General features: G+C 53.7%; 11 protein-coding genes across 11 annotated transcripts; 6 read left to right on the forward strand and 5 right to left on the reverse strand.

Annotated features, from left to right (window-relative positions):
• Positions 1–159: 159 nt before the first annotated feature.
• Positions 160–1416, reverse strand: BDY24DRAFT_413101 (uncharacterized protein; the record flags this gene model as incomplete). The annotated part of the gene is made up of 7 exons (XM_076643141.1): positions 160–320; positions 394–427; positions 520–606; positions 730–819; positions 886–996; positions 1068–1151; positions 1270–1416. 7 exons carry the CDS (start codon positions 1414–1416, stop codon positions 160–162), a joined length of 714 nt encoding a protein of 237 aa, XP_076499369.1.
• Positions 1366–3613, reverse strand: BDY24DRAFT_381345 (uncharacterized protein). The gene is made up of 9 exons (XM_076639321.1): positions 3096–3613; positions 2874–2946; positions 2735–2783; positions 2511–2658; positions 2330–2416; positions 2218–2255; positions 2082–2131; positions 1977–2006; positions 1366–1905 (listed from the first exon to the last, which is right to left on the reverse strand). Exons 1-9 carry the CDS (start codon positions 3291–3293, stop codon positions 1808–1810), a joined length of 771 nt encoding a protein of 256 aa, XP_076499370.1. The 5' UTR covers positions 3294–3613; the 3' UTR covers positions 1366–1807.
• Positions 3614–4226: 613 nt separating this feature from the next.
• BDY24DRAFT_258274 (uncharacterized protein) lies at positions 4227–6165 on the reverse strand. The gene is made up of 6 exons (XM_076636826.1): positions 6095–6165; positions 5951–6028; positions 5823–5879; positions 5507–5751; positions 4662–5427; positions 4227–4534 (listed from the first exon to the last, which is right to left on the reverse strand). The coding sequence occupies exons 1-6, from the start codon at positions 6111–6113 to the stop codon at positions 4419–4421; spliced, it is 1281 nt and encodes a 426-aa protein (XP_076499371.1). The 5' UTR covers positions 6114–6165; the 3' UTR covers positions 4227–4418.
• An 87-nt stretch (positions 6166–6252) lies between these two features.
• On the forward strand, positions 6253–7589 carry BDY24DRAFT_406224 (beta-lactamase-like protein; the record flags this gene model as incomplete). Its single annotated transcript, XM_076642694.1, has 6 exons — positions 6253–6294; positions 6367–6424; positions 6489–6794; positions 6913–7018; positions 7102–7430; positions 7501–7589. 6 exons carry the CDS (start codon positions 6253–6255, stop codon positions 7587–7589), a joined length of 930 nt encoding a protein of 309 aa, XP_076499372.1.
• A 103-nt stretch (positions 7590–7692) lies between these two features.
• TAE1 (N-terminal protein methyltransferase) lies at positions 7693–9506 on the forward strand. Its single transcript, XM_076636827.1, has 6 exons — positions 7693–7852; positions 7994–8504; positions 8584–8778; positions 8859–8925; positions 9023–9057; positions 9130–9506. The coding sequence occupies exons 1-6, from the start codon at positions 7795–7797 to the stop codon at positions 9143–9145; spliced, it is 882 nt and encodes a 293-aa protein (XP_076499373.1). The 5' UTR covers positions 7693–7794; the 3' UTR covers positions 9146–9506.
• Positions 9507–9538: 32 nt separating this feature from the next.
• On the forward strand, positions 9539–13075 carry BDY24DRAFT_381352 (Metallo-dependent phosphatase-like protein). Its single transcript, XM_076639322.1, has 16 exons — positions 9539–9752; positions 9924–10025; positions 10137–10207; positions 10307–10370; positions 10459–10493; positions 10565–10681; positions 10759–10776; positions 10863–11214; positions 11332–11406; positions 11479–11577; positions 11654–11728; positions 11807–12070; positions 12164–12259; positions 12354–12413; positions 12496–12648; positions 12733–13075. Exons 1-16 carry the CDS (start codon positions 9569–9571, stop codon positions 12750–12752), a joined length of 1785 nt encoding a protein of 594 aa, XP_076499374.1. The 5' UTR covers positions 9539–9568; the 3' UTR covers positions 12753–13075.
• Position 13076: 1 nt separating this feature from the next.
• Positions 13077–15440, reverse strand: TRP2 (anthranilate synthase TRP2). The gene is made up of 8 exons (XM_076637847.1): positions 15232–15440; positions 14952–15165; positions 14726–14848; positions 14018–14629; positions 13733–13940; positions 13443–13654; positions 13268–13363; positions 13077–13179 (listed from the first exon to the last, which is right to left on the reverse strand). The coding sequence occupies exons 1-8, from the start codon at positions 15241–15243 to the stop codon at positions 13136–13138; spliced, it is 1521 nt and encodes a 506-aa protein (XP_076499375.1). The 5' UTR covers positions 15244–15440; the 3' UTR covers positions 13077–13135.
• A 1243-nt stretch (positions 15441–16683) lies between these two features.
• BDY24DRAFT_439418 (Bestrophin, RFP-TM, chloride channel-domain-containing protein) lies at positions 16684–19263 on the forward strand (the record flags this gene model as incomplete). The annotated part of the gene is made up of 15 exons (XM_076644447.1): positions 16684–16789; positions 16883–16953; positions 17040–17160; positions 17228–17290; positions 17359–17371; positions 17436–17636; positions 17722–17788; positions 17858–17867; positions 17950–18307; positions 18387–18477; positions 18561–18618; positions 18701–18787; positions 18911–18945; positions 19030–19161; positions 19225–19263. 15 exons carry the CDS (start codon positions 16684–16686, stop codon positions 19261–19263), a joined length of 1452 nt encoding a protein of 483 aa, XP_076499376.1.
• A 203-nt stretch (positions 19264–19466) lies between these two features.
• On the reverse strand, positions 19467–21780 carry ARO2 (bifunctional chorismate synthase/riboflavin reductase [NAD(P)H] ARO2). The gene is made up of 10 exons (XM_076639323.1): positions 21570–21780; positions 21397–21474; positions 21061–21283; positions 20709–20956; positions 20535–20612; positions 20283–20446; positions 20154–20219; positions 19950–20063; positions 19741–19861; positions 19467–19610 (listed from the first exon to the last, which is right to left on the reverse strand). Exons 1-10 carry the CDS (start codon positions 21657–21659, stop codon positions 19545–19547), a joined length of 1248 nt encoding a protein of 415 aa, XP_076499377.1. The 5' UTR covers positions 21660–21780; the 3' UTR covers positions 19467–19544.
• An 87-nt stretch (positions 21781–21867) lies between these two features.
• Positions 21868–23324, forward strand: BDY24DRAFT_381361 (uncharacterized protein). Its single transcript, XM_076639324.1, has 7 exons — positions 21868–22189; positions 22411–22439; positions 22547–22632; positions 22717–22819; positions 22890–23028; positions 23096–23125; positions 23190–23324. The coding sequence occupies exons 1-7, from the start codon at positions 21890–21892 to the stop codon at positions 23295–23297; spliced, it is 795 nt and encodes a 264-aa protein (XP_076499378.1). The 5' UTR covers positions 21868–21889; the 3' UTR covers positions 23298–23324.
• A 3102-nt stretch (positions 23325–26426) lies between these two features.
• BDY24DRAFT_332358 (CBM21 domain-containing protein) lies at positions 26427–26768 on the forward strand (the record flags this gene model as incomplete). The annotated part of the gene is made up of 1 exon (XM_076637134.1): positions 26427–26768. A coding segment is annotated over one exon (342 nt), but the record flags the coding sequence as incomplete, so codon positions are not given.
• Between the last annotated feature and the right edge of the window lie 728 nt (positions 26769–27496).

The raw sequence follows: 27496 nt of genomic DNA on the forward strand, positions 1-27496 counted from the left end.
GTTACTTCGAGGTGATGTGAAGTGAAGGAATGGAGAGAGAAAACGGGGGGGGGGAGAGGGAGGAGAAGGTCCAGCAAGCTGAAGAGAAAGCGGAACGATGCGAGTCAGCCTCCAGAGTCCCTCTCTGAAGAAACGAAGTGCTCAATTTGACTCACGAGCTCACTCCTTGATCTTAATTGCCTGCTTCTTGATGGCTGAAACGAGAGGGATCAAGTCGACGAGCTCCGTGTCTTCTCCGACCGAGATCGCGTCGAAACACTCGCAGAGCTTGAGGATGGCTTCTCCTCGTCGAGTGAAGCCGAGGAGTTGTTGTTTGGTATCTCAGCTGAGGAAAGTACAAAGAGAGTCAGTTACTAACCTTCGAACAGCATTCGACGTCGCCGAGTGCGGAACCGAAAAACTCGAGCTCGTCCTTCTTTTGCTTGAGCTGGAGAGAAAATAATGGAAGAGATGGTAGAGTCAGATTCACAACCTGTGAGGATATCAGGGAAATTCGGGGAGGAGGGGAAGGAAGCTGACTTGAAGGAGGATGTCGTCGAGCCACGACGCGTCGTGCTGATCCGAACCTTTGAGGTCTGCCTCGAGGCGTGAGATGGAAGAAGCGAGCTGATGAGGTACAGAAAAAGAATATGAGTTTTTCTCGCTCGCAGGATCGTCCAAGAACGGAGAACTCGCCTTCGCTTTCGCAGAATCCGACTGGTCCGACGTGACGTGGGTTCGTTCGACAACGTGAGGAGCGAGGGAGCTTCCAGAGAACGAGACCGTGCTTCCTTCGGTAGAGTCTTGGTACGCCAACTTCTCGGCTTCTAAGAACTTGACCTGAACGCGTGAAGAGGATGTTGATTAGTTTCGAGAAGAAGAAACGGAGACTGACGATGGACGTACTCGAGCAAGCAGGTCTTCGTTGATGAGCTTGGAGCTGACAAGCTCCTCCATCGCGACGGTGTACTTCTCTCTCTCCAGCTCGAGGGAGTTGACGAGCTCCTGCATCTCAGTCTGAAAAGAGAACGAACTCAATCAGCACGATTTGTTGAGCAGAAGGGAAGCGAGCTGGGGCAGATTTTCACCTTGTCCACCTTGATGGCCAGCTCTTTCTCGAGCTCTCGGATCTTGAGCTCTTTTTGAGCCTTCTCGATGGTCACACCTTTCTCCTACAAGCGTGAAACGAGCACAGAAACGGAAAAGCGAAGTCAAGCTCAGGAACGAATAATCCGACGACTCGTCGTGAGAAGCGGTTTGGCATCGTGAAAGAAAGCTCTGTCTACTCACCGAGGTCTGAAGATCTGCAATTTCGGACTCCAAAGAAGCCACCCTGAACTCCGAGGATCTGAGCTGGGAAACGGCTTCCTTGAGGTCAGCTCGAGTTGCGGAAAGAGTGAGCTGGACGTCGGCGAGTTTCTTCGTTAGGGAAGGCATTGATAGATGATGCGAAGGTGTTGGTGTCGAAGGATCGGTAAAGATGCAGGTGACTTCCGAGAAAGGGACTAGAGTGATGATGGAGGTTGAGGGGGAAGAAGTGAAGAAAGAGAGATCGAACGCAAGATTACGAGTTGGTTCCGGACCTCAAGGCTTTCCTCGCTTCATCTCTGGGGGCAGACGACCTTTGTGACTGAAAGAGGGGAGACGAAGAAGAGGCAGGTTTCCAATGCGAGCAGAAATAGAAGAAAGAAACGTTATCTCTGAGTCTCGTCGAGCGTCAAAGGAAAAACTCTTCTCTCAGATCTCAAGCTTGCAGAGTGGGAGGATCCGTCAAGATCGACAGCAACAAAGGTACGACAATGTAGATGGCACCGATTAGACTACTTCGTCAGGGGTGATGATGCGAGAACGAGCTCGCGTCCATCAAGACTTGAGCCTCGTCGTTCGACGACGCGACGAGGGACGGAGGTTGAACGAAGTCGATGCCTAGAAGGAAAAGCGAAGCCAGTAAGCACAACAATATTTGTACAATATGTATACAGAGATCCGGAACTCACAGCTCTCGAAGTACTGATCTCTAGCTGCTTCTACAGACCCGAAAAAGAAGAAACGACGCGTGAGCGTTTCGTCGAAAGCAGCAGACAGAGACGAAGGAGACGTACCCTTTCCCCACCACCACCACTGAAGCACGCACTCTCCAGGCCGTTGACATCTTTAGGCGAAAATAAGAGAGGAGGATTCAGCTCGAGACGGAAAAGGTAGGGGAGAAGGAGGGAGCAAAGGAATCGATTTGCTCACCGTCCCAGGAGGTCAGGCATGTCTTCCACGAAGTCGATCTTCGGCGAGAGGAGGGAAACGACAGTCAGCTACAAATTTTCCTCGGGTCTGAAGGGATCAAGGAGAGACTCACCTCGTTCGACGGAGGGAAAGGAGGTGCGAGAGTGTCGTGCGCGTACGCTCCCTTCCCCCAGTATCGAAGCTGAGCACCGGAGATGACCTGAAGCAGGATGAAGGCAAGACGAGAATCAGCTTCAGACACTCCGAAGGCAAAGTTAGGGAGAGAAGATGGAGGAAAGACGTCTTCGACTCACCTCGTTTCTTTCCACATCGACGACGCTCAAGTTCGCCGTTCCAGCGTGCCCAGCGAGCACAAAAATCTCGATGTGAACCGGTGAGTTGGCAGGAATAGTGTAGACGTTCTCCTGGTTGTCTTCGAACTGCATCCCTCGGCAGAGAAACCTACAAGAGGGAGAGGAACGGGTCAGTCGGTGAGCTCCGTCTTCTTCACGGGAGCCAGGAAAGGCGATGAACGAACCATTTGCATTCAGAGGGTAGATCGCGAGGGAAGATGGGTCCGTAGATGTCTGAGGTCAGCGGACGGGAAGGGGAGTCAGAAGAGAGAGGGAGGGGAAGAGCTCGAGGCTCAGCGGCGAAGGAGGAAGACTCGAGCTCACCGTTTCCGTTCTTCGAGCCATTCCAGTGAGCGTTGAACTCCTCCCCACAGATGGCTTTGGAAGCTTCTCCGGGCTAAGGGCATCAAGAAGAAAGATGGGAAAGGACTCAGCGGTGAGTGAGCGAAAGAAGGGAGAGGGAAGGGATTCCTGTTGAGCTTCGTCTCAACCCCTCCCCCTTCCCTTCCCTTCAGTACTGCTAGAGACTGGAGATCACAAGCTCACCATCCGAGTTTTGTGAGATGCGATGAAACCGTGAGCGTTGACGAGAGGCACAAGGGAGAGAAGAGGGAGAAGAAGGGAGGGCCACATGGCGAGGAGAGGATGGAGGTTTGGTGAGCTCGAGCTGTCCTCCTCTCCTCTTCCTCTTCCCGACTTTTTATTTTCTTCGTTTCCTCCTTCGAGCGAGCTCAGAGCGGGCATGGACTGCTCAGTGTATATAGAAGGCCAGCGTCTACAGCAATCCTTCCAGCCTTGAAGGGAGGAAGCACGGTCGATCCGGCCAAACAAAACCTGCGACCTTCGCTCGTCGACGTCCTTCGATGCACAGCTCAACAGGGAGGATGAAGAACAAGGAGGGGTGGTGCAGCCGAGAAGTAGGCAGGTTGGAAGAGGGGGAGACCTCAGCCATCAACCTCCCTCGCTCAAGAGAGCAAGGAAGAGTCGAGTTCAGAGGGGGGAGGGGAGGGTGAAGAGAAACGGCTCAGAAAAGTCCCACGAGCCCGATGCCGTCTATCCACTACCTCGCAAGCGAGGAGCATCAAGAGTCGATCCACTTCATCGACGGTCCCTCTCCCAGTAAAGAGAGAAGAGACCGCTTGTCCTCCGTGAAGGGCTGTGGGTAGGATTTCAGCCTCGCCGTTGAAATGATGTGGCTAGAGTAAACTAGCGAAATCGATTGTTTCTCTATAGAAATGAATCCTGCAGAGTCTGTGAGGTGAGGAAGGTAAGAGGAAGAGAATATGGTCAGTAAGGGAGAGTGAGAGAAGGAGCAGGAAGGGGGGGAGGGAGGACTAACGTGGTCAATGAAGAGAAAGGAGAGAGAGGGAGGATTCGAGTTGAAGAGGGAATCTGCGAGCACCGCTCTCACGTGGTTGGGTTGAGCGAAGTTGTTGTTGTTGTGGGTGGAGAGGGAGAGGAGAGCACGGGGATGGGGATGAGCAGGTGAAGGAGAGGTAAAGAAAAGTGAGGAGGAAGATTTTTCGCATCGGAAAGGTCGCGACGCGTCGAGCAAAGTTTTGAGCGAGCTCTTCTGTTTCCTTCTCGTGCCTGTCCAACTGCGAGCTTTTCAATCGAACTCGGACGCACATCTCGAATGCTGAAGAAACGGAATCCGTAGGAACAGAGCAGGGATCGAGAACGTACTGCAAGACGGAGGAAAGAGCAGGAACGGCTCGCCTTGTGGACTTAGAACGACGCGACGCACCTTGCCTTGTTTTGACGCTGGCTCTTCTCAAAGAGCGGATCAAGGTCACCTCGACGCATAATAAACTTGACGATCCGATGAACTTTCCTCCACGACATCCGTTTCTCAACGAGAGATCCATTTCATTCCTGCCCATGGGCAAGTTCTCCTTCTACCGCCTCCTCCAGTTGACCTTCCTCCTCCTCCTCCTCCTCGTCGTCATCTCCTTCTATGTCGATTTGGATCAAACCAGAAGCGACTGCAAACGGCGGAAAGGAAGAGAGAAAAGTTAGTCAGATTCAACCCAACTTCGACGCGACTTTTCGTCCCCGTTTTCCTTCTCCTCCTCGTCCGTCGTAGAAGCGAAGATAAGAACAGCTACTCACAAAGATACACCACGAAAGTCGTCGCAAGCCCAGCAAACCAGTACAGTCTCGTCCTCGCAAACTCCTTCTCCTTCTTCGTTTTCTCCTTCCTCAACACCTCCTTCTTCTCCAACGCTACCCCACTCCCCGACCACAACCCCGATACCACCGACGGCAACGCACTCAGAGCCCTCCTCACCAGAACCAACGGCGACGACGACTTTCCTTCCTCTGTCCGATGAGGCCAGGTGTTGGGCGAATCGGGAGGGAAGCAAAGCGACAACACCCTCAGCGTGTGAGCTTGGAGATTGGGATACGTCGTCCTGATGTGATCCGGTAGGGTAGCCGACGGGAAAGGAGGGAGGAGGATGAGGGAGAGATTGGAGAAGAGGTAAAGGTCTGTCGTGGTAGGTGCCCGAGAGTCGAAGAAGAAGTCCGTCGAGCTCGACGCGAGGACGGTTGAAAGGAGGGAGAGGGTGGACTGAGCTCGAGCGATGAGCTCCTGCTCTCCGAATTTTGAAGGGAGGGATTTGGACGCTGATTGGAGAGGGGTTTGAAGCTTTTCGACAGTCCCCGTGATGCCTAGACGTTCGTCTCGCTCTCTACGAGAGGAGGAGGAGGAGGCAGGTGCGTCCGCGATGTCCCAGAGTCCGACGGCGAGTAGACGCTGCTGATGGACTGCTCGGAGTCGGTTGGGGAGATAGTGGGATTGAGGGAAGGAGAGGTTTTGAGCGAGGTGGTCGTGGAAGAGGGCGTAGTTGTCGGTAGGGGAGAAGAGGCAGTAGGACTGAGGAGGAAGGGAAAGTCAAGGTGAGCTTCTTCGTTTCCTTCTCCTTCGATTGAAAAAGACGAGAGCTGCTCACCACTAGATCCGCGAGCTCTCCTTCGATGACGGCCTTCCAAGCTACTCCTTCAGCCCTCTTTCCCTCGCTGAGCTTCTCATCCAGATCTGATCCTCTTGACTTTGAAGCTGTGGGCGAAGTCGATCCGCTGTTGAGCTCTGACGGAGGGAGGAGGGAGACGGACTCGGGGGCGAGCTTTGCGAGGTAGATGAGGATGGAGGGAAGGGAGGAGATAAGATGAGGACCATGCTGGAGGTACGGTAGTTGACCTGGAGAGAAGAAAAGTCGAGAAAAGCTCAGCGATAGTCGTATACGAAGGGGAGAAGGAAGGAGGTCGAACCGTTCGGAGAAGAATCGGGATCGTTGCTTTCGCAGAGACTCCACCGACCAGGGAAAGCTGTAAGAAAGAGGACGTGAAAGATGTCAGCTTGAACCGAAGAAGAAGAAGTAGAATATGTATGAGCTCACCTAGCTGGAGGTAGCAGGCAGCGTTGATCGAAGCTGGATCTACCGACGGCAAGGACCACGAGCCGGAAAAGACATGGACTGGAAGAGGAGCGAGAACGCTGGTCAGTGTCGACCTGCGAAGGGAAAGAGACGGTTCAGACGTACGAGTGAGAGGAAGAGCCATCGATTAAGAAGGCTGAATCCTTTGTTTTGAAGGGAGGTAGGAGTGGTCGGAGGGAAACCAAACGAAGCGTGGCCATTCCGAGCTTCACCCATTTCGCTTCGGCTTCCCTCCCTTCCCTCTTTCCCTCTCGCCACCCATCATGACTTCTACTCAACTAGAACCTCTCGATCACATAACCAAGGTATACATCCTTGCAACGCTCTTGGTCTCCTCCTGAAGGAACTGACTCTTCTCCTTCGATGATGCGTTCCAGATCTCTCCTCGCATCACTCGCATCCTCGGACAGAATCCTGGTCACTTCACCCTACAGGGTCAGTCTTCTCTCTCTCAGCGAAGTATTTACAGACTCTCATGACTATCTCCTCGAAACCACAGGCACAAACACCTACCTCGTCGGCTCTCACTCTCCGTTCTTGCTGGTCGACATTGGGGAGGGAAAGGTCGAATATCTTCCCATCCTCGCTTCTTGCCTCGGAGAGAACGACGAGATCTCGGACATCATCATCACTCATCACCATCACGATCACTGGGGAGGTCTCGCTGGAGTGCTGGGTCTGTTGGCGAAGAAGGGGGGAGGAAGGTCCAAGAAACCTCGAGTTTGGAAGTGGCCCAACGAGGTCGAGGACGACAAGATCGCTGCTTCTTTCCCTGCTGGAACGTACGAGCCGAACGGGGAAGAACGTCTACACTGGCTGAAGGCGGACCAGGTGAGTTCCAAAGGTCTACTTCGTTCCCTTCGAGTCGAGAAGGCGAAGCTGACTTCGACGACGTTCCCTCTTTCCTCTCCAGGTTCTCTCAGGTCCAGACTACTCACTGAAGGTCATCTACACACCTGGTCACACTACCGATTCAATATGCCTCGAGATGGAGGACGATCACTCCATCTTTACAGCAGACACCATCCTGTTCGCTCTCCTCTCTTTGCGTGCTCTCGTCGCGTCGCACTGATCGTCTCGAACTGACTCCTGCCCTCTTTCCCCTTCCTCAGAGGTCAAAGCACCGCCGTCTTCTCCGATCTCTCAACCTACCTCCACTCCCTCCGCTCCCTCGTGGACCTCAGCCCTTCCTGCTTGTACCCTGCTCACGGTCCCGTCATCGTCGATGGTCGCTCCTCCCTCGAGACGTATCTCTCCCATCGGCAAACGCGGGAGGATCAGATCGTCGCATTACTCAAGAAGCATCCTCCCAAGAAGTCACTTCCCGGAGGCTGGGTTGATCGAGAGGGGAAGAGGAGCAAAGGGTGGACGAACGAGGAGATCGTCCTCGAAATTTATCAACACGTCGGTTTTATTTTGAGGAACGCTGCCTCGAGAGGAGGTGAGTCGGCTGGATCACTTTATTCATCTTCAGATGACGAAGGACTGACTCATCGTTCTCTGTTGTATAGTCGACCTCCATCTCTCGAAACTCGAGGACGAGAAGCGCGCGAGAAGGATCCGACGGGCAGGAGATGTTGAGGAGTGGGAGCTGCTTTGATTTTCCGTTCCCTTCTTTATCTCTTTACGACACTTATAACGAACATCTATCCTCCAGCTTCGCACCGTGAAGTCTGCTCTACGTATCTCTCCCTCGACGCCCTCGCCCGTCTCAACTTCGGTCTCCTTCGTTTCTCCTTAAACTCTCACTCTCGCTCTCCTCCTTCCCTTCCCGAACCATTCAGAGATCTCTTCGCCTTCTCAGGATGCCCGTTCGATTCCCCAAGAAGCCTAGAATCGAAGAGAAGCCTGACTTCAAGGCCGGTGAGTCTCTCTGTTCCCTAATCTCCTCTCGAAAGAAAGAAAGGGAGGAAGGAAAAGAAAGCGAGCTCACCAAACTTCTTCTTTCTCCTCTCCTCCCCCCTCCCTCCTCCTTTCCCTTTTGCTCCGCCTGAACTTCTGCAGGCCTCGAATACTGGGCTTCCATCCCAGCCTCCAACAACGGAGTCCTCGGTGGTTTCGGAGACGGCACTCTTCCTCGAGTGGATGCCCTCACCTCTCGAATGTTCCTCCTCTCCCTCCTCCCTCGTCTCTCGACCGTCCCTTCCTCCATCCGCCCGCTCGCAGCAGCCACAACCCCTCCAACTCATCGAACACGCGCTCTCGACGTCGGAGCTGGGATTGGAAGGGTGACGGGATCGGTGTTGATTCATCTGCTAGACACGGTGGAGATCCTCGAACCTGCCCCTCATTTCTTGCAGGAGGCCGTGAAAGCGTCGCCTGGGTGGAAAGGGTTGAAGGAGGAGGACGGAGGAGAACTCGAGGAGGGAGTGGTAGGGAAAGCAGTTAGGTTCTGGGAGGGTGGACTGAGTGGGTTTGATCCCAAGGAGCCTGGAGAGACGGCGAAGGAGACGGGGAGGAGGGGAGTTTGGAAGGGAGTCGTTGGAGAGGATGGGCTGAAGTTGGATTACGATGTGTGAGTCTCGCTTCGATCTCGCTCGAAGATCTGTTGATAGAGCTGACTTATGCTGTTGGTTCGGTTTGATCCTTCACAGCATCTGGTGCCAGTGGTGTCTCGGTCATCTTTCGACGGTCGACCTCATCGCCTTCTTCAATAAGGCAAAGCTCGCTCTCGACGCTTCGGAACCCGACTCGCTCATCGTCGTGAAGGAGAACCTCTGTCCTGATCAGCCCAAGGATGGGGTGCAGGGAAGCACCGTGTTCGATGATGATGATTCCAGTCTGACGAGGTGAGTCGAGTCGAAAACGAGAGGAGGTCGAGTGGAGGTTGAGCTCGAGCTTACCTTCGCTTCCTTCCTCTTTTTCGTAGGTCCGACCTGGCATGGAAGTACGCCTTCAACGAGGCTGGATTGAAGCTCATTCGTGAGGAGGTCCAGGTGAGTCTTCGTTTCCCTTCGCTTCATCTGTTTGACGGGACGACGAGAGCTGACCTTTCTCGAACGCGTCCTCGTTCTCTCTCTTCCCTCTTTTCAGCTTGGATTCCCCGAAGAGCTCTTCCCAGTGAAGATGTGAGTAAACCTCCATGTCGTTTCTCTTTTCGCACATCTTCTGACTCCTCGCTTCCCTTTCTTCTGCTGCAGGTACGCTCTTCGTTAAACGATCTGGATGGCCTTCAGTCGCCCTTTGAGAGTTTTCGGTTTCGTTGGCTTCGCCAGATACTTCTCTAAACTATCTCAGCTGGTCTGGAGAGACGAATATTCGTAGAAAACGGCTCGCCCAAGTCCTCAGGCTCGAAAGTGGAGGAAGACGAGGAGGAAAAACAACAAGGGAGAGGAAAGAGAGACGTCGAGTCGGGGGCTCGGTTTCCCCGTTCTGTCTGGCAATTTCGGAAGTTTTTCAGCTAGATTTCAGCGAAAAGATGAACCGGATCTCTTGAAGTAGACTCAGGATATGCCCTAGTGACAAAACGATAAAGAAAAGAAGACTCCTCTCTCCCACTCTGACTTTGAACGAATTTCGGGGGAGCGTGTCCTTTGTCCCTTCAACGTTCACCTTCGCTTCACCTTCCCCCCTTCCGACATGACCACCACTGAGCACGAGATGGCTAGCTCCTCTTCCTCTTCCTCCTCCTCCTCGGATTCGAGTGCAGCCGAGGCCATCGAGTCCGAAATCGACACTAGCTCCTGGGTCTTCACCAGACCTAACGCGGACGACGAGGATACCACTCCCTTCAACTCTCCCAGGATAATGGCCAACCTTTCTCGTGAGTCTTATCCTCAATATACTCTCCTCCATCCGCTACGGGTTTCAGAGGTGCAGGTGGAAGAGGGGACAAGGGAGAGCTCAATGAAGGGAGAGAAAGAGTGCACACGAGCCAAAAAAGTGCAACGAAGCTCGAGCTCACCTTCCTTCCTCCCTGCCTTTCTTTCCACAGTCAACGGAGACGATGAAGTACCGGATGACCTCAAGCTCGTTACCGAGGAGGATGTAGCTGAAGCTCTTAGACTCAAGGGGGATGCCAACAAGGCCTTTGCTGGTCAGTTCCTTCTTCTCGAGAGCTCCCTCCCTTGCCTCAAGCTCGCGGATTCGTCCGTACTCTCGCTCACTTTCCTATACCTTCTCGTTCCCTTTTGGTTCTGAAACGCAGCCAAGGACTTCAGGGAAGCTATCCGCTTGTACTCGAACGCTATCACTTTGAACCCTAGGGATCCTATCTTCGTCAGTCCAGCTCTCTTCCTTCGTCCAGGTCGTCATTCGGCGCCCTCGTCCCTCCCTTTCTTCAGCTCTGAACTGACCGTTCTCCTTCCTCTGACACAGTGGTCCAACCGATCCATCGCTAAAATGAAGCTCGAGGAGTTCGGAGGAGCTATCTCGGATGCTAGTCAGTCCTGCTGCCCTCTTCAGAGCTTCAAGAGCGAAGTTGAGCTCGAGTTGAACCTCCTTCCTTCTTTGTTCCTCGATCCCTCCAGCCAAAGCCATCGAGATCGACCCTACGGCAGTCAAGGTGAGCTTTTATCGCCTTCTAAGGCATCCGGCTGACATATGGTACAGAGCTGATACTTGTTTTCTTGGCAGCCTTTCTACCGACGAGCTCTTTCTCAACTCGCCATTGTGAAACCACGTCCAGCTATTGCCGACCTCAAGACCGTCCTCAGGCTCGATCCTGCGAACAAGGAAGCTCGTAAACAGCTCGTTCGTATCCTTGCTTCAATCTCGTCCTACTCTCAGTCCCGAAGCTAACACACACCGTCTCTCTTCTCGATTCACAGGAAGCAACCCTCAAGCTCGTTCGTTCCTTCACCCTCTTTCTTTCACCTGACGTCCCTCGCTGACTTCCCACCTCTCTCCTTCTCTCACTTCTCATCTCCTACAGGTCCGTAAAATCGAGTTCGAGCAGGCCATCTCCGTCGGCGATACCGAATCTCCCTCAGCTCGTTGTCGGAGGATCCTGAAGGACGGGTCCTGCGCCCTCGACCCTACCTACACCGGTCCTCGACCCACACCTCCCGGTCCTCACGATGAGGACGGAGAGAACGGACGTTGGACTCTTACCGAGACGTTCATCAAGGAGATGATCGAGTGGTTCAGGGCTGGGAAGGCGCTGCCGAAGAGGCTCGTTTGGGAGATCATCCTCGCTGCTCAGGACGTGTTGAAGCAGGAGAGCAGTCTGGTCGAGGTTGATATCGAAGAGGGTCTGACGTTGGATGTCATGGGAGATACTCACGGTGAGGCTGGTCTTCCTTGTTCGACGTGGTGAGATGGAGGGCTCAGATCGAGGACGCGTCGACCAGAGCTGACTTGTTTTCTTTCCTCCCTTCGCACCTCTCACCTCCGTTCCTCAGGTCAATTCTACGATCTTCTTCACCTCTTCTCTCTCACTGGACCTCCTTCTGAAAACCACGCTTTGCTCTTCAACGGTGAGTCGTTCTCGACCCTCTCGACGCGTCGTCCAGGTTTCGTTGCTGATCTCTCCCCTCCTTCCCACGCAGGTGACTTCGTCGACCGAGGAAGTTGGTCGGTTGAGGTTGCTTTGACCCTCTTTGCATACAAGGTCGTCTACCCTAAGCGAATCTTCCTGAATCGTGGAAGTGAGTCGAACCTCTCCCTTCCTTCTTCGGCCTGGTTCGTTCTGACCCTTCGTTTCCACTTCTTTCCCGTCCCAAGACCACGAGTGCATCCAGATGAACCGAGTATATGGTTTCGAAGGAGAGGCTACTCACAAGCACGGAGATGTCACCTGTTCGTTCCTCTGTTCCTTTTCCTCTCTCGTCGAATCAAACTGACCTCTTTCGCTTTGCTGCTCTTCTCAAATCACAGTCCACCTCTTCTCGGACGTCTTCACTGCTCTCCCTCTCGCCACCCTCATCTCCCCTACCCTCGCTCCTACAACCCCCGGCTCCCTCTCTCTCCTCACTCCTCCTACGCCAGCAATCCTCTCGCAAGCTGGTCGCAAACGATTCTTCGTCGTGCACGGAGGTCTCTTCTCGAAGGACGGAGTCACTCTCGACGATATCAAAAAGATCCCTCGACACGGAAGGGAGCCTGGAACCGATGGATTGATGCAGGAGTTGCTTTGGACTGGTGAGTCGCGTGCAGGAACGAGAAGAGGCAACGACGCGTTTCTTCTTGGAGGCTAAGCTGACCTTCTCTCCTCCTGCTCTTCCCCTTTCGTAGATCCACAAGACGCTGAGGGACGAGGTCCCAGTAAGCGAGGTGTGGGAGTCGGATTCGGACCTGATGTGACGCGTCGTTGGTGTGAGGCGAACGGGGGTACGTCTATGTTTCTCCCTCAGCTTCTCTAGATACGAAAGCCTCCGCTGACTTTTCATCTCCTTTACATCGCCTCCTTCTACCTCCTCTTCAGTCACCGCCGTCTTCCGAAGTCATGAGGTTCGACAGGGAGGTTACTCGGTCGAGCACGACGGTTAGCCCTTTTGTTCATCGTTTTGATTGCCTCCTCGTCTCGAAAACGATCACTGACCATATCAATCCCTTCTCGATCTCAGGACTCTGTGTTACCGTCTTCTCGGCACCCAACTACTGCGACTCCACGGGAAACAAGGGAGCCTTCATTCGAGTCGACGCTGCCGGAGAGTGCGAGTACACCGCGTTCGGAGCTTCTCCTCATCCTCCGATCAAGCCTATGGCCTACTCTCCTGGTGAGTGCACTCCTCATCTTATCTCTTCATCGTAATCGCGTCTTCTAGACTGACCAAAACGCGTCCCTCTCCCCTGTCGAAAAGGATTCAACAACTTGATGTGAAAACCAACGACACCTTCCACCCTCTCCCAAAAGTACCCTCACCACCCGCTCTCCCTTGCTTTCTCCTTGCTTCGCATAATCACCATCTATCTCGTCCTTCGTATACTCGGTCGCCATTCCTCGTCCCGATTCGCTTTCCCTTTGCTCTTGCTCTTTCTCGCCTTCTCTTTGCATGTCCTCCTCCCTTGCCCTGCTTCTTTAAGGAAGCGTCTATCTTCTTCGCTCAGTTCTAGTTTGGTTGTAGTAGCGATCGTTTCTTTGATAGTCCCTCGTTTCCCTTCTGCGATTCTCGCATAATCTAGAGCTGGTTGCCTTTCTCGTTTTCGCTTCGGCAAGAGCTGAGAGAGAAGAGAGAGAGATGCAATGCATAGATCGAGCTAAATCTAGTCCGACGAGGAAGCCTGTCCCTGGACGGTGAGGTAGAACTCTGTGAAAAGAGGAGGGAGGGAGCGAGAAGTCAGCGAAGGATTGAAAAGGATGCGTCGAAGAGAAAAGAAGAGAGACGAAGGACTCACGCTCAGCCATCTCGATGCAGTTCAAGTTCGCCTTCAGCTTGTTGAGCGTCTCGACGTACTCGTCCTCCTCCACACTGTCGTAGACGATTCCTCCACCTGAACGAAGACGGCGAACAGAAGGCAAATCAGTCGGCGCTCGGACGTGAAGGAAGTCGAGAAAGGAAGGGCGACTCACCAGCCTGCAAGTAAGCAACTCCATCCTTGAAGGTCATCGTCCTGATAGCAATGCACGTGTCCAGCTCGTCCTGGTCGAAATCGAACCTCCCGACAGCTCCAGCGTAGACTCCTCTGCGTTCTCCCTCGAGTCCTCCGACGAGTTCGATGGCCTTGATTTTGGGAGCTCCAGAGACAGTTCCGGCGGGGAAGATAGATCGGAAGGCGTCGAATCTGAGTAAAAAGTCATCGAGAGTCAGCGAAAGGGAAGAAAACAGGAAGAAAGGGAAGAAAGGGAGAAAAAAAACGAACCTCGTCTTTCCCTCTCGAAGAACACCAGTGATTTGACTGGTGAGATGGATGACGTGACTGAACTTCTGGACCTGCATGAGCTCGTCGACCTGGACGGTTTCGGGTTTGCAGACTCGGTTGACGTCGTTTCGAGCGAGGTCGACGAGCATGATGTGTTCCGCTCGATCCTTTGGCGACGCGAGAAGCTCGGCTCCCAGGGCGGCGTCCTCTGCGAACACAAACGGAGAGGAAAGTCAGCTCGATTCTTCGCTGCTCGCATGAAGGTCCCAAAGCTCAAAAACTCACCCTCAGGCGTCTTCCCTCGCTTGACCGTTCCAGCAATCGCATGGTTGAACACCTTCCTCTTCTCCACCTTACACAGCGTCTCGGGACTAGCTCCCACCAACTGAAGATCCCCAAAGTCGATGTAAAACATGTACGGACTCGGGTTCAAGCTCCTCAGCTGCCTGTAGGCGTTGAAAGGGTGCAAGGTCGTCGGCCTCGCCAGTCGTTGACTCGGTACGGCTTGAATGATGTCTCCCTTGACGATGTGCTTCTTGAGCTGAGTAACGAAGGCTTCGTATCCTTCCTTTCCGACGTTGGAGGTGAAGCTTTGATTGGGGATGATGGGAGGTTGAACGGGGAGGGGAGTGGTTGACGAGAGAAGCGACCGAGCGAGTGAGTGAACTCGAGCGACGGCGGAGGTGTAGAGGTCAGGGATGGAAGAGGAGGTGTTGGTATCGGGAAGGAAGACGTGGGAGACGAGCTTGAGGGTTTGGTAGAGGTGGTCGAAGATAACGAGGGTGTCTTGGAACATAAAGACTGATTCGGGAATCTCGAAGGGGGAGGTGAGAGGTCGAGCGGTTTTGGGTTCGAAGTGGTGGATGCAGTCGTAGGTGACCATGCCGATGGCTCCTCCTGAGTATGAAGAAACGGTAGAAGAAGAGAATGGTGAGCTGGTGTGATTCTCGATCGGAGTAGGAAGGGAGGTCGAGAGAGGAAAGGGAAACGAACCAGTGAAGGTCGGGACCTCTGGGATTTTGACGTATCGATACTCTGCGAGCTCCTTTTCGAGAGCGATCAAAGGATCTCCTTGGATATCGTATCCAGGTCCACTACGGACGACCTTGAAAGGGTCTGTTGAAGGAACGAAGGGAGGAGGAGGAGGAAAAGAAGGGAAGGAAGGAAAGTTGTGAGCTCGAGTTTTCCTTCCCTCTCCTTCTTCTGCTCGTGAACTGACCTGCTCCGATGAAACTGTAACGAGCGACGTTCTCCCCTCCGTTGATGCTCTCGAGCAGGAAGCTGTACTTGCTTCCTTGACTGATTCGAAGGTAGGCGACGACGGGAGTGACCAGATCGGCCGGGAGAGAGACAAAGATGGGGACACAGTTGCCTTTTGAAGGATGGGAGAGGAGCGAGCTCACAACCTCCAGCGAAGGTGTAGGGATCAGAGACTGGGAAGAGATAGGTCAACGTCAGTCAAAAGCTCTCGAAGGACATGGCTAGATTCCGTGACTCACTGAGGGGTCCATTAGTTGAAGGAGAGAAGGAAGGAGTTAGAGGAGAAGGAAGAGAGGGGAGGACGAGTCAGTTTCGAGCTCACTTTCTCCCTGGGCTGACGAGTCCCAGGGACTGGGAAGATTTGCTGCGTCGCTCAAACTTGGCAGAAGCTTTGTTTTGAGCACTGCGAAAGGTGGAGTTCATCGAAAAGGAGATATTTTCCGAAGCCAGACGATTTGAGCAACCCGAGTTCAAGGTCGACCTCCACTTCTATAGCACGTTTACTCTTTTGCTTGCCGCCCACTGCGATGTAATGTTCCGGTTTGGGTCATATATGGGGGCTACTACCTTCCCCTGCTGGAAGATCGAGATTGAGAAGCACACGCGAGTTTCAACGAGAAGAAAACCCGAGCGCGACGATTCAGCGACGCGTCGAGTTCGTCTCGATTTACTCTCTTTCCTCTCCCCTCCCATCTCGAGGTTCCTACAAACAGGGTGTGATAAACCAAAATTGAAAGGGAAATAGAAGAGCACAAACAAATTAAAAGCCGTCGTGAAAAGGAGAGCAATGCGAAAAGAGAACGAGCGTGATGAAGAGTCGTCAGTGAGGGGCAGAGGAGCAAGCAAAAATAACAAACGGAATGGAGAGGGGGGGCAGGAAAGGGATGGGTTAGTCTAGCAGGGGGAGGGGGAGGGAAGAGGGCACTCGGAGTTTGAGGTTGGCTCGTCCTGTAGCTTGTAGTTGGGAACTGGCTTCGCTTCCGAAAGGAAGAAAGTTTAGAGAGAGGGAGAACGCCTTCTGGTTGAAGCGAGAAGGGGGAGATAGGGAGGGGAGAAGGGAGGAGGACGTTCGAGGAGAACAAAAGAACAAGGGATCAACCCGTCTCGCGTTTCGTTCCTGATCTAGTCTGCCCTGATTATGTGAAAGCAGAGCGAGGTTGAAACTCAAATAATGATCCCGCGCAAGACTTTCATCGTGTTAGAATTGAAGAATGGCGAAGGAGGAATGCTGTTTTGCTGGAGGAAGAGAAGAAGAGCGCGTCGAAAGGAGAAAGAAAGAACGACGCGACGCGACGAAAGAAGAGGTCAAACAAACACCCTGTCTCCTCAAACGGTCTTCAGTTTTTCTAGATGAGGTTTGCGTACTATATTGTCGGATACCACTGGTGAAAAGGCGGACAAAACTTTCTTGGAGAAACTGGAAACGAAAGGGGGAAGCAAAGGGAGCAAAAAGTTGTTTGGTTCACGAGTTTGCCCTTCCTGCGAACTCGCCTACCACTTTTTTCCGAAGTTGAGCTCTTCTTTGCACCCCTTCAGATACAAAACTTCAGCTTAACCAGCCAAAATAGTTACGTAGCCTCTCGAAACCTCACCCCTGTGCAACGAAAGCGAGGCGGTCGATCTCCCTCAGCCCTCGAACCTCCTCCCCTCCCTCTCCCCAACCACGACCCTTCCCCTCACGAGTTTCCTGAATGACTACGAAACCCAGCATCAACCCTATGGCTTCCATCTTCGGAAGCAGAGAAGCTTCTTCGAGCTCAGCTCAAGCGAAGAAACCTCTCACAGCTCTCGCGGCTCGTTCGTGCTCCCTCCCCTCTTTCCCACTGCACCCTCCTCTCTCGCTCGAGCTCACCTTCCTCCTTCCCTTCTTCCCTTCTCATTTTCACACAGTCGTTCAAGCGAGAGAGGAGGAGAAGAGCAAGAGAACCTTCTCGCATGTTTCCTGGCTTCCTGATGTCGTGGTAAGTATGAAAGCGCGCGGAGGGTCGAAGCTCGAAGGTTGAGCTCACTTTCCCTCCCTCTCTCCGTCTCCCTCTCCTCCCCTCAGCGAATCAAAGGCAGCATCATCCCTTCCATCGCTGGACCAGTCTCGACCGTCACTCTATTCGCAATCCTCGTCGCTGGATCCACGAAGTTTTTCAATCTTCCTTTGAGATTGAGTAACAGCGGTAAGTTCTCGACGAGGGAGCAAAGAGGAACGAGCTCCGAGCTGACCTCCCGTTTCCTACTTCGCAGTCGTCCCCTTGTTGTCCGTCGTCGTCGGTCTACTTCTCGTGTTCAGGAATGGTTCTGCTTATGGTGAGCTATGTTCGAGCCTCTACGCACGAACACGTCCTGATCGCTTTTCTTCCGTCCTGGTTTCCCAGAGCGATACTCCGAGTGCGTCGTCCTCTTCCTCCTCATGGTCTCGCTCATCCCTTCTGACTTCTTTCTCGTTTTACAGAGGTAGAAAGGACTTCACAGCTCTCCTGTCCGCTGCTCGAAACCTGTCTCGATTGATCTGGATCCAGGTCACCCTGCCATCGGAAGAATTGAGGATGGGCAAGGATCTCGTCAAGGCCGACGGGACGAAGGGGAAGCATGTCGGTCCCAAGGAGCAGATGACTAGGGAGATCCTCAAGAAGGATAAGATCAGGTTCTTGAAGTGAGTCTTCTCGTTCTTCCGTTCTCTTGGAGGGGTCGTTCGAGATCGTGCGGACTTCTTCGTCGCGTCGCTTTTCTTCGAGCAGGCTCGTCAACGCCTTCTCGATCTCTACCAAGCATCATCTCCGAGGAGAGCCTGGGACTGACTACGAGGTGAGCCAATTTACCGTGAGGTAGCAGATAGACGTCGTCTTGAGACTGACCTGCTGCTCGCTTCGACAGGACTATAATGGTACGCGCTGTTTTCTCCTCTCCCTCCTCGCACACGAGAAACTGACCCTACTCTTCCCCCTTCATTTTTTTCCTCTTCACAGGAGTCCTCCCAAGTGACTTCTCGCGCTTCGACGTCATCGCCTCCGGCTACAGCTCCTTCTCAACCAGCATTCCTCCCGTCGCCAACAAAGACGTCTCTCCTCCCTCTCATCCCATTCATCGAACCAACCCCCCTCTCGACCTCGAATCTCAGCAGCCCACTGGAAAGAATAAAAAGCATGTCGACAAGCTCACGATCAAGGTTGCTCGAGACGTCGCTGGTCGAGCTCTCCCGTCGGAGAGGACGCCCCTGAAAAAAACCCACTTCATCAGGAAGAAGAGCTCCTACGACAAGTTTGACTTCATGGATCGAGCCTATGTCTCGCAAGAGGGGGCTGCTAGCTTACCTTTACCTCTGGTGTGAGTTAGCTTTCTCTTTTCGACGAGCAACGACGCGTCGCTGAATTCTCGTCTCGTCTTTTTGCATGTCGACGTCCAGCATCGCCCACCACCTCTCAAGATCGGTCTACAAGTTCAAGAGGGAAGGTACTCTGGAAGGTGCCGGTCCAGCTGGAGTCAATGCCGTTCAAGTGAGTTAGCTTGGAGACGAGGCTCGAAGAAGTCGAACTCGTCGAAGCTTCCCTGACTCTGCTCCCCTTTCCTTCATCCTCAGGCTCTCATCCAGGAGATGGTCAATCAACTCGGAGCTATGGAGCGAGTCGTACGAACGCGTGCGTTTCTTGAAAAGGCCTCCTTGTCCAAAAATCGAGCGCTGACTCCGTTCTCGATCCTTTTCGTTGCCTCTTCTTTCAGCTCTGCCTCCCGTCTTCACGGTTCATTTGAAGCAATGTGTTCTGCTCTACCTCTTCAGTCTGCCTCTCGTTCTCGTTGACGACATGGGTGAGTTCTGCTCCGCCTTTCGAATCCGAGTCCTCGTCGAAGGAAGAAACAACAGACGCGTCGCCGCCCTTCTTCCCTTTCCTCCCTCTCGCTGACGTTCTTGCCATGATCTCTCTTTTCCAGGATGGTTGATGGTCTTCGTCGTCTCTCTCGTCGCGGTACGTTACCAACTTTTTCTTCTCGAAACCGCCTTCGAGTCCGAGCTCACGACGCGGTGTCGCTGATCGTTCCCCTTCCTTTAGTTCACTCTGATGGGAATCGAGGGCATCGCGGCTGAAGTCGAGAATCCCTTCGGTACGGATCAGAACGACTTGCCTCTCGACCTCGAACTCGCCGAGCTCAGAGTCGAGATCGAGTACATCTTCACGAGACTTGTCAGTTCCTCTTGCACTCGACTTCTCGACGAAGGCTTACCCCTTCTTTGCTTTGTAACTCAGCCGGAAGGCATGGACGACGACGACGTCTTCGCCATCTAAACGAGATTGGGACAGTCGGCAAACGAACCGACGAGACGAGAGGAGCATCGGCAAAATGAGCAAGGACGGAACGGAATGAACGAACGAACGACGAGCAGCCTTTTACTTTCTCTTTTTTTGTCCTATACGAGCACGATACACATCACGATACCTACGAGTTTTCTTTCTCGCTCCTTTCTCGATTCAACTCTCGAATCTTGACGTTGAAAGCAAGGAGAATCAAGATAGCGAAACCTCTCCGAGCGTGTCTAGCAAACAACAACGACCCTTCACAGGACAGTTTATTCGTCTCCAACGGGTCCCGCGCTTCCAGATCCAGACTTGTGCTGAGACATGCCGGGCATGACCTGCGAGGGAGGGAAACGAAAGAGATGAAAGAAAAGGGAGAGGAGTCAGTCGAAGGGAGCGGGAGACGAGACGAGAAAGGAAAGGGAGGGAGAAGGATCGAAGAGAGGGGCTAGATGAGGGAGTACTCACCATGGTAGGAGGAAGAGTGGTGATGGGAGGAAGCAACGAAGCAGCCGCTGTCCGCGAAGCTTGGATGAGGAGAGCGTCCATAACAGCGATGGCGGCCATGGTCTCGACGATGGGGACGGCACTGAACAAGGAGAATATGAAGAGGGAGACAGGTTAGGCGAGAAAGAAGGGGAAGGGGAGAGCATGTGGTCAAGGAGATAAGGACGAACCGAGGAACGACGCAAGGATCGTGTCGACCCTTAGCCTCAAGCACACCAGCAGATCCGTCGTACCTGGCGGTGCTCTGAGGCTGACAGATAGTCGCAGGAGGCTTGAATCCAACTCTGTTGTCAAGAAGCAACAAAGGTGAGCGAAGAAGAAAGAGATCAGCAAACGACGCGATGGAAGGGGGGACGGGAAGAGACGAGACGAACCGGAAGTAGATGTCCTCTCCGTTGGTGATACCACCCTGAATTCCTCCTGACCAGTTGGTGACAGTGCTGAGAAAGGAGCCTGATCAGCTCGAGGTCGATGAAAAGAGAGTACGAGATCAAGAAACTCACGTCATCTTTCCTCCCTCTCCTTCGCTGAACATGTCGTTGTGTCGGCTTCCAGGGACCTCGGTTCCTCGGAAACCAGATCCAATCTCGAAACCCTTGGTGGAGGGAATAGAGAGCATGGCGTGGGCGAGAGTAGCCTCGAGCTTGTCGAAGCAGGGCTCCCCGAGCTGGTCGAAGGGAAGAGAGAGGGAGACGCGAGTGAGCTCTTGCGTTTCAAGCTCTGAGTTGAAAAGGGTGGAAGGTAGGGAGACTCACACCAGCGGGAACGTTCCTGATGATACAGGTGACGGTTCCTCCGAGCGAGTCGTTGGCAGCCTTGGACTTTCGAATGTTCTGAAAGAGAGGAAAGAAGAAACCAAACAAGAATCAGCTCGAGCTCACCTCCCTCTCCTTTTCCCCCCCAAAGATAAATCGAAAAGTACAACTCACATCCTCCATCAGCTGAGCGATCTCCCTATTCGGGCATCGGACCATCTCCTTGTCCACAATCTCCCTGGTAACGGTGTTGAGGAGTTGAACGTACTCCTTGCTCAGAGGCTCGTCGTCCTCCTCGTTTCCGGTGGCAGTCGAGAAGGCAGGAAGGTGGATCTTCCCGACGGACGAAACAAAGGCGACGATCTCGATACCGTGAGCGACCTTGAGGTACTTCTCAGCGATGGCTCCAGCGGCGACTCGACCTAGAAGAGAGGAAGAAGAAGAGGGAGGAAGAAGGGAGAAGGGGAGGGAGGTGAGCTCGAAGAACGAAAACTCGATCCTTCGAAGTGGGTGAGTAGGAACTCACCGATAGTCTCTCGAGCACTAGCCCGTCCTCCTCCTGAGCTGGCCTTGACTCCGTATTTAGCGAGGTAGGTCCAGTCAGCGTGCGAAGGTCGAGGGTAGAGGTCGGTCTCAGCGTAATCGTGAGGTCGCTGGTCCTTGTTGAGGACGATCAACCCGATGGGAGTTCCAAGGGTGACTCCGTGCTCAGTTCCAGATTGGATTCGGACCTCATCGTACTCGTTTCTCTGTCAAAAGGAAGGAAGAAGCAAGAAGTCAGAACGAAAAAGAGGGAGCGAAAGTCGTCGTCGAGTTTCGGAGGAAGGGATCGAAACGAGCAAGAGAGAGAGAGAAGACGAACGGGAGTAGTGATATCGCTCTGACCTGGACGACGTCGAGAAAGCTGGACCTGAATATCCTCCTCGGTAAGCTCGAGACCCTAGCAGAAAGAAAAAGGAAAGAAGGGAGGAGGAAGAAGGTGAGCGATCTGAGCTTGACTTTTTCTGGCGAGTCAGAAGAAACGTTCGAGCTCACCGGAGGGATTCCATCGACGATGGCTCCGACAGATTTGCAGTGAGACTCTCCGTAGGTGTGGACCTTGTAAAGGCTTCCGAAAGTAGACATGGTGAGAGAGAAAGAAAAAGAGGGGGAGGGGGGAGGAAGGAGCGGGTGAGAGTTGGAGGGAAGGGAAGTGAAGCTCGTCGAATTCTGGATGAGATCGACGACCCGCTTCTTTCGGACGGCATATAAAAAACTGACGTAAAAGTTCGGGAGCAGATCGACTATAGAAATATTCTTGCCAGAACAGAATTTTCGCAGAGATGAGATTTGGGAAAAGTTGAGCTAGCGCGAGCATGCAGCCTCTCCTGAACTTCCAGTTTTCAAGCTCGCACTCCAACCATCAACAGCTCCTCAGCTCACCTCAAAGCTTCTCAGATTTCTCCAACTCTCTCTTCTCATCTCACTGTCTCGCCATGTCCCTCCCTGGGCTCCCTGTCCCTGGAAATATCTCCAAGCGGGCTTTCAAAGGAACTCCCAAAGTTCAGGCTCCCTCGTCCTCTTCCCGCTTCAACCCCGAAAAGGATATCCTTGCAGCTGGGTTCGCTTCGTCGTCAACCGGAAACGTTCTTCTAGTCATAATACGCTTCTCAAAGGTGAGTTCAATCTTCTACGCTCCTTTGGTCGCTTCTCAGAGGCGAGGGATGAAAAAGGGAGGAGGGAGAGAGGGAGAGCTCGTGAGCTTCGACCTCTCAAGAGGGAAGCATGCTGCTTTTTCACCTTCTCCTCTGAGAGATCACCCAAGTTTTCTCCTATCTATTACATGTGCGAGCTGAGATATCGCTGATACAATATCACTATCTATCCGTTATCGCAGCCCGTCCGTCTCAAGAATCCTCAGCAACCGTCTCTCCTCCCTCCGCTTCCCTCTCCTCTCTCCTGAAAAAAAAAGAAGCCGCCCGACTGATACTACTCACACTCCTCCTGTCTCCGCTGTGGCTCTTTCAATCTAGGTTCTCAAGCAACTCCAACGTCTCAGCCTCCATCCAGACCTCTCTTCGTCTTTCGAACGATGCAGGACGGAAGTACGGTCGTGGACGTGAGTAGACCTATGCTTTGATTGTATATACGAGCGAACCCTGAATGTGCTTCAGCTGATCTTGAAACCTATTCCTCGCCTCAGCTCGTAGACTCGTCGGACGAGGACGAACTGGCGACGACGACGCGACCGTTGACGTCCCTGCTCCCCAGAGCTCACTGAGAAGTGAGATTAGTTCCGTCGCCAAGTTAGTCATACAGAGCATTTCCAGTAGAGCATACGAGACTGATCATCTTCGATCTCGTCTTGAAATGCAGGATCAACGTCGTCTGCGTCAAACGCGTCTCGAGTCGTTCGCCATCGCCTTCCATCCTCGCAAGAGTCGGACCCACTCGAGATCGCTCCCATCTCAACTCTCACGGGGAAGAAGCTGTCGCTGATGGCTCAAGGGAAACTGTGAGTTTCGACATTCCTCTTGTGCGAATCTCGTCTTTCCGTTGCTCAATCTTTGATCTTTTCGCAGGACAGCAGTGGTCCCGAAACCGAGTCTCAGGTGAGCAGAGAGCGCATGTTTAGTAGCTTACTGAGGCTGATACCGTGATCTTCACTTCGACCAGCAGACCCACCGTCGCGAAGAAGTCTACTTCGTCTCAGGCCGCTCGAATTCGTCGATCAAGCTGCCTCGGAACTACCGACACGGAACGGCTCGCTTGAGCGGGAAGTGATATGACTATGATTTGCTCCCTCTTCCGTTTCACTCTCTCCTTAAATTCGGGGGCCTGCAAGGAAAGCTCGATGCGACGCAAGAGTCGATGGAACGCGTCTCCTTTGCCGACGGCTTCAGTTCTCTCTCTTTATTCAATCGTTCGCGTCTCGGTCCTCTCCCTTTCCAAAAAGTTCAGCCCATGCTGGTCCCGTATATAAGCCAAGGGATCCCGTCTCATCGGACGTTTCAAAAGGGGGAGAAAGCTGGAGCTTTCAGAGAAAGAGAAGAAGGAACCGAGAGGACGACCTGTTTTCCTTCCGCTGCCGCCTCGGGAATGGTGCGATCGGCATTTCGTCGCGTCGTTTCACATCAGAGGAGTGAGAAAATTGATTGGGGCGTTTCAAACTCAGTTTCTTCGGAGAGGAGCCGAGTTGTGGCATAGAGACGAGAGGCAGGACGACGAACGACGACGACGCGCTCATTTCTCCCTTGCCGTCGAACGAAGCGAAGGAAGGGAAGGGTGTTCGATGAGCTTGCGAGGTCTGTGTCAGCGAGGCGAAGGAGAGTCAGTACGCCGTGGCCGTCACCTGTTTGGTTGAAGTGGCAAACTCCAGACTAGGGAAGGAAAAGTGAGGGGAAAAGGCGAGGGCAAAGAAGGGGTCCTCAAGCCTGTCGCGGAAAGGTCCAGACAGGCCTCGACTGTCGCCTCCTTGAAAGTTTTTCTCTCGTTCTTGAACCACCAGCTCATAGAACAGTATCTTATCTCTCTCGTAGGCCAAAAAAGTATGCTGATGGTCGATTTTTTTTGGTTGAGATCTCGTCCAAAAAGAAGTGCTGACCTCTCTCTCTCCCCACTTCTCCTCCCTTCCCCTCCAACTTCCACCCCAGCGGCTCCTTCTTCCCTCCCTCTTTTTTTCGCTCTTGCTCCTCACTCTTCGATCATCAACCCCATCATCAACTTCAAGCGAGCAAGCTCCCTCCTCCCTCCTCGCTATCCTCCTCGTCAGGTTCTTGTAGCAGCAGCAAGCAGGACTCGTTTCCCTCTCGTCTTCACCACCACCAGGTCCCGAACAGAGCTCTCTTCCTTCGTTTTCATCGTTTTCCTTCTTCCCTTTGTGAGTTCTTTCATTCACTTTCTCGCTCGCTCGTCTCTCTCAGCTCGTCTTGTCATATAGAGAGAGTGGTTTATCTGAGACCGCACCGTCATTCAACCAACACTCCGCCTTCGTTTGATGAAGGAGGAGGTCGAGAGGAGGGAGGACGCAGGAGGTGGGAGAAACGGCTGGGGTCTGGGTGGGGCTGGAAGGTGAAGGTTTAGAGCACCATGGAGGTGAAGACACGGGGAGGGGGAAGGAGAAGTTCGAGCTCAACATCAACCAGGAGGATCAAGAGACATCAGGAGGAGGAACGAGGGATGTAGAAGTGCTTCTTTCCTCTCGTTCATGGAACGTCCCCAACCTCCTCTTCGTTCGAAACCGACGAGGTCCTGGTGTCGTCTTCCCTCCCTGGGCCTTCTTTTCGCGTTCGCTCGTCTTCAACCACTCCTTGCTTCTCGTAGAGAGGATTTCTCATCAAGCTGACTCTTTCTCTCGTTCGCTTACGTTCTTCTGCAGGTTTTCTGGATCCTTCGTCGTCGACCTAGGCCAACCCGTCCCTCCCTTCCTCTCGTCGCTCTCCCTCTCTCCTCATCTTTCCACCTCCCTTCATGTCCTGCAAGACGATGACAGCTCCTTCTATGAACGGCGACGGATCCCACCTCTCTCAAGATAGCTCGTCCAGCTTTGCTTCCTCGTCTCAACTCCGGCCTTCGAGATCAAAGTGAGCACCTTCTTCCATCTTCCTAAGACCAACGATCTGGCAACGCCCTTGCTTGCTTGCCTCGGCTACCGGCTCCAAGGAGATTAGGCTGACTTCCGACCTTCCACTTCCTGTTTTTTTCTTACTCTTTGTCTCTTGCCACTCAACAGATCCAGCGACGCCTCGGTCGTTCTCGTCCACCCACCCACTCCCGACGGCAAGATCGCCGAACAATCAGCCGTCTTCTCAGCTCGACCCAGTCCAACACCTCGTTCGTCGTCAACTTCAACCTACTCGAGTCGAATTGAGGAAGTCGCCAGCGGTCAGAACGTCCGACCTCCTCGCAGGAAACGCCTCAGCCCGTCGGGAAGTCCTTCGGAAAGCCCTAGAGGTTCGAGGACGTCGAGTCCAGTCATCAAGGCGGATTCACCTCTTCCTTCGAGCATGAAGAAGAAGGCAGGAAGGTTCGAGGACCTCAGCCCGTCGTCTTCAGCTTCTGTCACCCCTACCTCAACCGTCGCTCCAGCCGGAACTACTCTCCCAACCGTTCCTCCTCCCGCCTCTCCCTCTTCTCCCTCCACCCACTACTTCCCTCCCCAACGTCGAACCGTATCCCAAGCTCGTCCTTCCCTCAACCCGGGAGCCAACTCGTTCAACACTCGTCGGCAGGCATCAGGAAGGCCAACGCTCGTCTCGATGTCGACGGAAACCGCGTCGGTCAGCGCTCTCAAGCTCAACCTCGAAAACCTCGGTCGTCCTCGGTTCGATCCCGCCTCCCAATCTTTCATCACCGACAAGAACGCTCCTCACACCACCTCGGGAGCTCCCCTCTCCTCGCCTCTCATCAGGAAGAAGTCGGGAGAGCTCGTCAAGTCGTCGTTGAAGGTCTCGATGGCTCCCTCTTACGATGCCAACCCTCTGTCGGCCTCGTCAAACGCCTCGACAGAGTTTTCGGCCTCTCCCTTCGCTGGATCCAAGTCGCTCCCAACCACTCCTTCGTGTCCGAAGTACGTTCACTTCGATGCGAGACTCGAGAGGGTCAGGCTCTTCCTCTCCGAGCAGAAGCCAGCGGCGGTCAGTCGGAACACGAGCCCTACGGACGACAACGGTGGATTGGGAGGAAGCGGGAGCGAAGGAGGAGAGTTCCCTTTCCCTACGACGAGTGACGAGGAGGAGAATGCTAGGAAGAGCTTGGAGATTCAGTCAGTACTCCCTTTGCCTTCCCTTCGACGCGACCTCGTCGGCGACGCTTCGCCTCTGACCTTCCCTTTTCTCTTTTCCTTCCTTCTTCTTCCTCAGTCTTCCCAACTTCCCAGTCCAACAACCCTTCGACTCGGATCTCTACGTCGTCTCCATCTCTCTCAACGACGACGCCAAAAACCTTCGAGGAATCATTCACGTGCGAAACATCGCCTTCAACAAGCGCGTTAGCGTTCGATTTACCACGGATTCCTGGTCGACGACGTCCGAAGTCACCGCTACCTTCCAGGACTCGATCAAGGGAGGAACGTTCGATAGGTTCAGCTTCGTCATCAAGCTCCAGGACATGGCTCGTCTCGAGGAGAAGAAGCTCTTCCTCGCCGTTCGTTACCACGTCGAAGGTCGAGAGATCTGGGACTCGAACGCGGGTCAGAACTATCACATCGAGTTCAAGAGGAACAAGGCGATGAAGGCTTCGGAGATTCGAGAGGCTAGGAAGGCTGGGAGAGCTCCTGGAGCCGGAGGAGGAGGGAAGCACTCGGAGTGGAGCGACAAGGGAGGGAACGGAGGTCCTTCGGCGGACAGGATGGCCGATCTCAAGCTTCAGCTTTCGAGACTCGCCGCCGACGACTACGACGAGGAAGGAATCTCTGGACTTGCTCCTCCCAAGGCTCTCGTCAGCCCAGGTCTGGGTCCCGGAAGTCCTCTCGCCGCGAGGTACGACTTCGGAGCGAGTCTCAAGAACACCTCGAAGGCTGGATCCTCGTCGTCGTCGTCGTCGGCTCGAAACTACGGAACAGGATGGGATGGATCTCCTCCCTCAGTCGAACGACACCTCTCCGAGATCTCCCCAGACGGTCGAAACGGAACGATGCTCGGAGCCGGAGCGTACCCCACTCAGTCCTTCGGATCGACGCCAGCTCCCGCTGAGGGAGGAGCGATGGGTCTTCGCTTCGACCCTTCGCTCTCGTTCGGATCTCCTGGACCTTCCCTCAAGTCTCCTCTCCCTCGACTGGACGGTCTTCCTGCCTCCTCCATCTCCAACTTCGATCGAACCCACCCATCCTCCTTCGGCTCGCCTCGAGAGCCCGACTCGTTCGCCTTCGCGTCGAGAGCCATCCCCACCCAACCCGACGCCCAACTTCCTCTCAGGACCTTGACTCCAGGAGGAACCTTCTCACCTCCCAACCTGTCGTCCTCCCTCTCCTCCGTCTCTTCCCT

This window comes from Mrakia frigida, assembly GCF_051309035.1.
Source record: "Mrakia frigida strain ATCC 22029 unplaced genomic scaffold BDY24scaffold_6, whole genome shotgun sequence".
NCBI classification, from domain to species: domain Eukaryota; kingdom Fungi; phylum Basidiomycota; class Tremellomycetes; order Cystofilobasidiales; family Mrakiaceae; genus Mrakia; species Mrakia frigida.